This window comes from Nicotiana tabacum, chromosome 15 (assembly GCF_000715075.1).
Source record: "Nicotiana tabacum cultivar K326 chromosome 15, ASM71507v2, whole genome shotgun sequence".
In the NCBI taxonomy this organism is placed as follows: Eukaryota; Viridiplantae; Streptophyta; class Magnoliopsida; order Solanales; family Solanaceae; genus Nicotiana; species Nicotiana tabacum.
Genome location: NC_134094.1, coordinates 99,263,019 through 99,273,317, shown reverse-complemented (window position 1 = coordinate 99,273,317; position 10,299 = coordinate 99,263,019). Strand labels below are relative to the sequence as shown.

Sequence of the window (10,299 nt, the reverse complement as noted above, 5' to 3'; positions counted from 1 at the left end):
GAATTATTAATATTAAAACTTAGCAAATATTAAAAATGGTACTCCTTTATTTCAACACATGCAATTCATTTTCCTTTTTAATGTGTCCTCAAAAATTATAAAATTTTATATTAGAAATAATTTAACTTTATACTTTTTATTCTATTCTTAATAAAATGAGCCACAAAAATATATTTTAGACCAAAAAAAAAGAAAGAAGGTAAAATACCTAAACGGAGGAAGTAATTTTGAATCTATTTCCAATCCTTCTAAATTTGACCATTCACATTCTTTTAGCAGTCCCATCATTACAGCTACTCTTTCCCCTCCTACTCTTTGAGTCTTGACCGCTCACTCCCCTTGTTTGGTCCAAAACCCACAGCTTCTCCCAGCTCCTCCAACACCCCACTGTCTGTACTATCCTGTTGGACCATACCATCACTAAACTTTACACTCTACTTCCTCTCTCTGTCTTTAACAATTCTTAGTGTTCATGTATTCCAATTTCAGCTAACCAAGATTTTTCTCAGTAGCAGAAGAATAAGAAAAAAAACATGTCAGCTTTCTTAAATGATGAGCTCTCAAAGAAGACCTCAATATTCGGTCTACACTTATGGGTTGTTGTTGGTATTATCGTCGGAGCTGCAATTGTACTCCTCCTCTTCCTCATCTCCCTTTGGTACACTTCAAAGCGCAATTCTACAAACCCCCAAATCCCACCAAACATCATCTCTACCGAAATCAAAGAGATCCGAGTCGACCCATCTCGGACTCTACCCGAAAAACCGGACCCACTTCCGGAACCCGAGAAAGAACCCCTAAACAACTCAGGTGCTGGTGGGTATCAGCAAAGAATCCAAATTGAGATTGGGAGTGGGAATGGGAAGGGTCATTTAGTTAAGTTCCCGGATCGGGTCGGCTCGGGTGGAGGGTCGGGTCAGGGAAGTGGGGAGGAGCGTTCGGGTGAGCAGGGGAGCATTGCGGTGCCTGAGGTTTCGCATTTAGGGTGGGGTCATTGGTACACTCTGAGGGAGCTTGAGATTGCAACTAATTTTTTTGCTCATGAGAATGTCATTGGGGAGGGTGGGTATGGCATTGTGTACCGTGGAGTTATGGATGATAATAGTAGTGTTGCTGTTAAGAATTTGCTTAACAACAGGTAAAAGGCATTCAAAGTTGTTTGCTTTTATACTGTATGCTACCGTTAAAAAGTTGTTTGCTTTGTGCTTATTTATTTGTGTATGCATAGTGCAATTGCTTGTATATACCCCCTCCATCTCATTTTATGTCTAGATATTTGACTAGGCACCAAGTTTAAGAAAGAAAGACTGACGGCTGAAATTTGTGGTCTAGAACAATCTATAGACATTTCAATGGCTACTCACTCAGTAAGCGTTAAAAGCAAAGTTTTAAGTTAACTTGTTTCTAAATATAGAAAGATACTAAAAAGGAAAGAGTATCACATAACTAGAGAGAGTAGATGCTAACATGTTTAGGCATGTCACATACTCCTCGCACGTAACATGCCATTTATGTTAAGTGTGTTTCATGGTTATACGTCCTTTCTCATGAGTTCAATTACAATTTAGAGTCAGTAAATTTAGAGTGTAGTTTATTAAATATTTATACATTTTTAAAAGTTTGCAAATGTACATGGTCTGAGCTGAAAGTAGTGGATTCGGTTGAACTAGCTGCGAAGGGGTAGATCTGCCACTGTTATTTGGTCCTTGATTAGTTAAATGCATGCTGAAGTTTGATGGGTACTTATATGCTTATTTGATGAGGAGCACGTTTCTTTATGTTCTTTCGTTTTTTTCATGTGATATTCTTTTCAGGGGACAGGCAGAGAGGGAATTTAAGGTTGAAGTGGAAGCAATTGGTCGAGTTCGGCACAAGAATTTGGTGAGGTTACTTGGTTACTGTGCTGAGGGAGCTCACAGGTATTTCAGTTTCAGCAGTCTGTAATTTGGTTGGATCAATTACTGTTACATTTGTGTAGTTGTAGCCTATAAGGATTATTTGGACCTACAAATCTGCTGATTTTAGTGTTGGGATTACGCAAGATGATTCTATGCTGTTTTCAGGATGCTTGTGTATGAGTATGTGGACAATGGGAACTTAGAGCAGTGGCTCCACGGAGATGTAGGGCCATACAGCCCTCTTACATGGGAAATTCGGATGAATATTATTCTTGGAGCAGCAAAAGGGTATAAATTCAGCTCCGTTTGTTTGGGATGTTTAAACTTGTAGCTTTTTCATTTTGGGCAGTCATTGTTATCTGGATTGTGTTAAATGAAAAACTAAAGCTTGACAGTGAATGCAGGTTGACCTATCTGCATGAGGGCCTCGAACCCAAAGTTGTTCATCGTGACATCAAGTCAAGCAATATTTTGCTTGATAAGCAGTGGAATTCAAAAGTATCCGATTTTGGTTTAGCTAAGCTTTTGGGCTCAGAGAGGAGCTACATAACTACCCGGGTTATGGGAACATTCGGGTTAGTGCTGGACGTCTCAAATCCACAAGCATTTACACATTTACTGTCGCTTCTAGTGTTGGGGTAACCGTGTAAATTGATTTGCCATTGTTCTTGTTTCTCTTATCAGATACGTTGCTCCAGAATATGCCAGCACTGGCATGTTGAATGACAGAAGTGACGTTTATAGTTTTGGAATTCTTGTTATGGAGATTATTTCTGGAAGGAATCCTGTGGATTATAGCCGTGCTCCTGGAGAGGTTTGTTCCAATTATCTAAATGGCCGACTTGTTTTAAGAAACCTCTTTAATCTTGCATCTTGTTCTGACTTTTGTAGTGGATCTAACTCTCAGGTAAATCTTGTTGAGTGGCTTAAGACAATGGTTTCTAACCGGAATTCCGAAGGTGTTTTGGATCCTAAGTTGCGTGAGAAGCCATCTTCAAGAGCTTTGAAACGTGCCCTTTTGGTAGCATTGCGCTGTGTAGACCCCAATGCTCAGAAGAGGCCAAAGATGGGACATGTGATACACATGCTTGAAGCTGATGATTTTCCCTTCCGCGATGTAAGCTTGAGTTTTTCCTCTTAGAACTGCATGCCCTTAAACTGAATATCATATATTACTAGTCATGACGGCTGAACATGCATTTTGGTTCCTGGTATCTTGCTAACTTGATGTATGCAAACCTCCTTTCCTTATAGAGGAATGCAACTTCTTCTCTCTTATTTATTATGTGAAGGAACTCTGAAGAACATATCCTCTGGGAGACGGAATGAACTGAATTGAGTCTATTAATCACTAAAGTATGGTGCAATTTTGGTTGCTTTAGAGTGTTTACTTATATGTGATGTAATGAAGGTGTTTCTGTAATGAGCATTCAATGCATGCCACATTCTCCTCTATTAGAGGATGCTTGTTATCCCACAGATTCAGTAACGGGTCATTTGGACAGTGAAAACTTGAATGAATCTCCCTCTCATTTTCTAGTACTCCTAATCACGTTGATTGTTTTAAAAACTGATTGTAGAAATCTGATCAAACATCTGATATCAAGTTTATTATTATGAACTAACACTAGTCAAAACTTTTGCCAGGAAGCTTTGTTAAGTAGTACTTGAATCACCTTATCAGTTTTCTATCAATCATCATATGATAGTACATTGCTTCCCTCCCTTAACTGTGTGATTCATACAGGATCGAAGAACTGGAAGAGAACATGGACGTTTACATCATGATGGAATGAAAGAGAGTGTAATGGACAAGCGCATAATTGAATCAGGTGATAGCAGTGGATATGAAAGCACTGTTCAAACCAACCGATCTTTATTGAGGAAGAAAGAAGTTGATGTCGAGGAGTAGCCTGGGCAACTGGGCTAAAAGGTCAAATTCAAACTCCCTAATTTCTTCTACCATTCATTTTGGAGCTGGCGAATGTACATACAATTCACTTGTGCAAATTCAGCACTCGGCTTTAGTTTTTTTGTAGAATAGCTCTTATTGTTGTTATATTTAGTTGCTTTCAATTTTGTTAAGAGCATAGCTCTTTTGTTAGTATATAATTAAATTTCCACTCATATTCTAGTTGGATGCACTTTCCAAATGAAAAGAAATTGTCAGATTGTATTACAACAGACCTATGTAACAATCTCCTTTCAATTCCTTGTATCAGTTTGGTCTTCATGTGAGGAAATATTGAAATGATATTAGGAGAAAGTAGTCGTAAAATGTAGGCTGTAGCCAATGTATTGCCTTATGGGTTTCAACATGTTTAAGAAAGTGAACTCTGTTTGTTCCATTTTTTATGTTACTCTTTTCTTTTTAGTCTATTCTAAAACGAATTATACATTTAATTAAAGAATTTCCAACTATATTTGTTCCATTTCAAAAAAGTACATTTGGAAACTCTCTTAACTTTTTTTCTCCTTCACGTTGCTCTAAATGACCTATGCTCTATTTTTGTTAAATGTTGTGTCTGGTCAAACATTGCGATATAAAATGAATTTATGAGTTGTGATATTTGTGCATATGCTGCAAAGAAGGAAAAGAGGTAGATGTCATTTTCTTGGTAGTGACAAGAGATACTGTTTGACAGCTAGAAAGGGGCACACATTGTGGATTTTGGACCCCTCACCCATTTATTGTGTTTTCTGGTCTTGTCTCAATGGAAAAGGTCAAGGGGTAACTTTCATTGTGACTATGCTAAGGGCCCTACCAATCAATGATTATTTTGACTCTCTGCGTGTGAACTAGAGAAGATAGTTTTGAAGTTAACATGTAGTTGCTTTCAGGCTATGGGGAAAAATTTCTCTTCCTTTCTTTCACTTGTGAAACTAAAGAAGAGAGAAATCAAACTTGAGGTTATTAAGAGTCCCCTCATTCTTTTGGGCGGTTTAATAAACAAGGAGAGTAATTTTTCTTTTGTCATTTTCTGCGGAGTAGTATTTATCAAACAGAGATCAAGAAAAGTAACATGTCTACCCTGCCGGAGACAAAAGTTTGGTGCTTTAAGTGAAGAAGGGTAGAGAGGCAAACCTATAGTTACCGAGTTTCGAACTGAATTGTGTCAGTTGGCCATCATAGATTTCTTGGTTATCAAGGAGCACATATGTAACATGCCTAGAGTATGAAAAAAGATCACCAATTAGATTTTTGAATTTCCAAGCTACGACCTTCTTAGTTATATCTTTGTAAGATGCAGCTTCTACCAACAGTACGTGCAAAGCAAAAGTTGTTCAGGTTGTTATCTTGGTTTGAAACCATAGCTAGTTCAGTGTTGAACAAGAGCTACTTACATTGTCCATGTCGACAAGTCATTTATGCCCAATGCTTATCCTAGCTATGAACAATGGCATTCCTCCATTATTGAGTCCGTGAAGTCAAAAGATACAACTGCAAACAGCTCCTCCTATCCACAGGACTTAGGCGATGATGATATATATCATATCTATATCTATACTATATTAAAAGCACGAAGGCTCTTCGCGAAATATTGTTCGTCTTTTTCATCCCTTTAAAATAGAGTTCATACTAGACAAAATAGTTATTTGATTATTTTCATATTTAATTAATTTTCTACTATTTAGGAACAATCATTTAATTATTAATCTAATACTTAAAACTTTTATTTTTCAGTTTCTTTTAGATCTAAAATTTCAAATGCTTTCATCTAAAACTAAAAAAGTTTCGTCGTTCAACTAACTTAGGAAAATTTTATTCACTTTCAAAGGAAAGTATCGTAGGAAAGTTTTTAGTTAATAAACTTTTGACCGATTACTTCAAAAATATTAGGTAAAAACGTGCAATTTAATTTCCTTTTTGGTTTAGGAGTCTTTATTTTCTAATAAATCATTAAACTATACACAATTTTACTTTGTATAAATCATTTCATGTTTCAAATTATATAAAAGAAGCTACAATTCTACATTTTCATAATCAAAACTTTGCCTTGTTCGACCAACAACTATAAAATTAAGGACTTTCAGGTTCTTCTTTGAGCAATTTTTTTTTTTTATAGTAGTTGAATTTTGCATTCATGCGTTTATATTAGTAGTTAAATTTTGCACTCACGTATTGAACATGAGCATGTTTGGCCAAAATCTCAAAATTTATTTATATTTTTAGTTGTTTTATAATTTTTACAGTATTTCTTATTAATTAAAATAATAGAATAATTCACATTTTGCTTGCGAGAAAAAAAAGATATTTTGTCAGTTAGATGATCCTGTATTTGTTTTCTAGAATGAACTTAAGAATACATATTTCTCAAAAAGATTTAAAAAAAAAATCTTAATCTTTAAGATTTTATGTGCTCTTGATGAAAATAAAAAGAAACACGACAACTTGTGAAATTATAGTAATGAATAAATCTTAAGTTTAAAATATTGACTATGATGATTGAGAACTTCTATTATCACCATTTCTTCATTTATTGAGTAGCTAAACAGAATCAATAATTATCATTTTCAGGAACTCACCCTTTTTTTTTTCCTGCCAAAGAAGCACACCGATGGGTCAAGGATTTAAAAAAGAGGGAAAAGATTCTCCGACATAAGCTACAACGAAGGAATCATATTATACTAAAAGTGGGAAGCTCCAACATGCAAAGTTAAAAGACTAAAACAGACATCAAAAGTTAAAAACTTTTTTTGCCCTTCAATCATAGAATATTCTTTTTATTATCAATGTACAAAAATATAAATAAACACTGCAAATGTCAAGATGGATGAATATTCCGTTTTAGTTATAATTAATTAGGCAACAAAGAGCTCCCAATTTATATTGTACAATGAATCTGCCAAAAGTCAATAAACTCAATAGCAAAGTGCGTTACCGTCATTAGCATTGGAGCTTTCTGCTTTAGCTTCAAACTTAATTGCAAACTTGAAATTAGTACATCAGTTGTTGGATATGAAGCGCTTCTAATATACTATGCATGTGTAGTTTGTAACAGGTAGGAAGTAATTAAACCAATTATTTTAAGGACCTTTCCCTATCCTAACTTTTGAGATTTCCACATCAATTTTGAAAAAAGTTCTTCAATTATAAGTACATATACTTCACAAGAGTTTTCTAAGGACTTTGCCATATGACAGTAGTGTTTTTCTATTGGTGGGGGATAGCAACTGAATTTATCATCTTCACTATAAGGGGTGTACATGGACCACCGGGTTGATTCTGTTTTTATCAAAACCAAATCAAATCAACTATATCGGTTTGGATTGGTTTGGTTTTGTCCGATTTTTCGAATTTTTTATTACTTAAATATTATTTCAATCTTACCTTATTAAATATTTGATAAGTAAATATATATTTAGTAAAATTATAAAAAATTGACAAACATATTATCGATTAAAATATTCTTATGGGAGAATTCTATTAGTAACACATAATAGTTATTTTTTTAGTCGTCTGACAATAATTTTTCGTTGATGTACACTTTCAGGTTAACCGAATTTAGTAATTAAACATAAAAATCAATATGATACCTAAATATTAATAATCACTTCACATTCGAAAAAGATATAAGAATTTAATAGATCTTAACATATGATATGAATATGGAAGAACAAAGCGATAGGCGTATTTCATTAACACTTGATAAGAAAGTGATCATACAACTCATTATTTAAGGTCAATAAATATGGAGCACTTTATATTCTATTAAAATTTATATCCCGCAAGAAAATCTCAAATATTTCTAGACATTTTTAAATAAAATTCTATATAAAATCTTAAAAATATATATAAAAATTATATATTTATATGTCGGGCTGGTTCGGATTTTTTTACTTAATACCAAACCAAACCAAATCGGATTTTTTAATCGATTTGGTTTGATTTTTCGATTTGATACGATTTTTCGGTTCGATTTGTACACCCCTATTCACTATCAAGGAGTGGGGGCGGTTGGTTCTACATATTTTCCTAGAGTTAGCTATCTAATATTTTATTATTGCATTTCATGTTTGTTTAGGTGCTACTTCTATTATCTGATAGTTCTCATATAGTTAATGAGTAATCCTCGTATTTGTTCAAAATAGCATATATATATATATATATATATATATATATATATATATATATATATATATATATGAAGGTTTTATCAAAATCTACATTATAGTATCATCCTACTTGTATTCTCGTGTAACGAGCACCTAGAAGCTTTATTGCTCTTTGTAGATTTTGATCATTACCACCATAGGCGGACCTATATGTTATAATGAGGGGTCACCGGACAACTTTTTGGAATCTTATATATATATATATATATATATATATATATATATATATATATATATACCTCAAAAATAATTAATTTAAAGTACTTGGCACCCTAATCACTAAATGCCTTTTGGGGGCACTGGGTTGAGTAAAATAATGTGCCGCCGTATAAAAATAATGGGTCCGCCTCTGATTACCACATCGGTTATTTGTAAACTTCTTCCTACATAGAGTTTTTAAACCTCTTGAAATATTTTCCTAATTAAACTAAGTAACTTCTTAACTATCATATTGTTAAGCGAGATTAGATCAGAGACACTGACTTAGATAAGAAAAAAGCCTACTTTTGAAAAGTATTTTTTCAAAATGTGAAAACAAAATTAAAGTGGCTTAGAAGCAAACAATTACAGTGCTTCACTATTACAGTAGTTTAGATCTTTAATTAATAAAATCAGTAGAGTTATCAATTTTGTATTTTCGATAAAAGATTTGGAGGGAGTCTCGATTAGATTAAAAGACAGTGTTAGAATATATATATATATATATATATATATATATATATATATATATATATATATATATATATATATATATATATATATATATATATCACTAACAATGTAGTGGCAAAGCAAGGTATAAGAACAGAGTTAAAGGTTCTTATATATTGGCAACGGAGGTTCTTCATCTCTTTAACTACTTTTAGTGTTGTCATCTTCTTTGAATTTCAATATTATATTGCCTCTCGTGAGCTTCTATAATTTATTGACCTATATATAGTTTAATTATTTTAAAAAACACGAAGTATTTTTTTTACCTTTGAGAAAAAGTGAGGTTCAATTGGCCAAGGTAATAATAGTATTGTGCATGAGTGTAGCAAATTGCTTCAACTTCTTTAAACTATGTAGGCTTGCGATATTCAAGCTTATTTTTCAAGTGTTTTCTAAAAATGTGCAAAAGTCATAGAAAGATTAATATTTACGTTCAATGTAAGTATAAATCTTGTGCTACTCTGTCAGGACTTCGAAAACAAATACCAAAATTATAATAAGGCATCTATATTTCTCTCTTTATTGAGTTAGTTGAATAGAATCAATATTGTAAACTTTAGAAACTATTTATCACCCAAACACATTTTTTTAATAATATTTATATGATTTTAAAAATTTATATGATAAGGGACACGTGCAACGCGCGTGTCCAGAAACTAGTATATATATATATATATATATATATATATATATATATATATATATGTGGCTGATTTTAAGGATGCGACAATGGATTTCACATGTAGTTTCAAACCGTTCTTTTCCGAGACTGAATTAGAAACTCTGCATAAACTATCACTCTTATTCAGCTGGACTTATCCATTTAACTGGCACCCGTGAAGGAACCCTATGGTTCTGATGTGCTCGTATATGGATAAAGCAAGCTGTGTTATACTATGTGATAAACAGTGGATTATTCTTTGCAAAATATCCAATTTATTGCTGAATCTAATGCCCCTGTTGCTGTGTACATATCACTGAATCTAATGCCAGAGCCAGCTCTGGCATCTTACACATCAACCATCTTGGCGTGACAATCAAGGATAGCATGATAGGGAGACAACCAGTCCATACCCAAGATAACATCAAAATCTACCATACTGAGCAATAATAGGTCGGCTCTAGTCTCTACGTAGAGCAAATGTCTGGGCAGAGAGTTTAAGTTCTAAAAATGGGACTTCGTCCCATTATCCATTTTTGACGGATTGGAGCTCGAGAAGAGGCGATATTTGGGAGATTTTCAGAGAAAACATTGGGGTAAGTATTCTTAACTCAATTTTGGTTAGATTACCCCAATCCATCACTGTTTTTAACATTTAATTTGTGATTTAAGTTGGAAATATTTTAAAAACCCTCTTGGATAGATTTGAGGATTTGAGGGTCGAATTGTTATCGGAATTTAGTCATTTTGGTATGGTTAGACTCGTAGTTGAATGGGCGTTCATATTTCGTAACTTTTACCGGATTCCGAGACGTGAGCTGTACAGATAATTTTTTAAAGTTAATTTCGGACTTTTATTGAAAAATATAGTATTTTCTTATGGAATTGATTCTATAATTTTTGTTGACTGTA

The 10,299-nt window shown here is 33.4% G+C and overlaps 1 protein-coding gene across 1 annotated transcript; it reads left to right on the top strand.

Moving 5' to 3' along the window:
- Window positions 1-277: 277 nt before the first annotated feature.
- LOC107764085 (putative serine/threonine-protein kinase At1g01540) lies at window positions 278-4,246 on the top strand. Its single transcript, XM_016582610.2, has 7 exons — window positions 278-1,138; window positions 1,815-1,919; window positions 2,064-2,186; window positions 2,303-2,473; window positions 2,583-2,712; window positions 2,806-3,015; window positions 3,646-4,246. The coding sequence occupies exons 1-7, from the start codon at window positions 534-536 to the stop codon at window positions 3,808-3,810; spliced, it is 1,509 nt and encodes a 502-aa protein (XP_016438096.1). The 5' UTR covers window positions 278-533; the 3' UTR covers window positions 3,811-4,246.
- Window positions 4,247-10,299: the final 6,053 nt, after the last annotated feature.

What these genes read in the sequence shown, in the direction of transcription:
- LOC107764085 (XM_016582610.2), top strand. Translation starts at nt 534, where the DNA reads ATGTCAGCTTTCTTAAATGATGAGCTCTCAAAGAAGACCTCAATATTC. An exon ending in AAGAATTTGCTTAACAACAG is followed by an intron (nt 1,139 to 1,814) that starts GTAAAAGGCATT and finishes TATTCTTTTCAG; the next exon opens with GGGACAGGCAGAGAGGGAAT. An exon ending in TGTGCTGAGGGAGCTCACAG is followed by an intron (nt 1,920 to 2,063) that starts GTATTTCAGTTT and finishes TGCTGTTTTCAG; the next exon opens with GATGCTTGTGTATGAGTATG.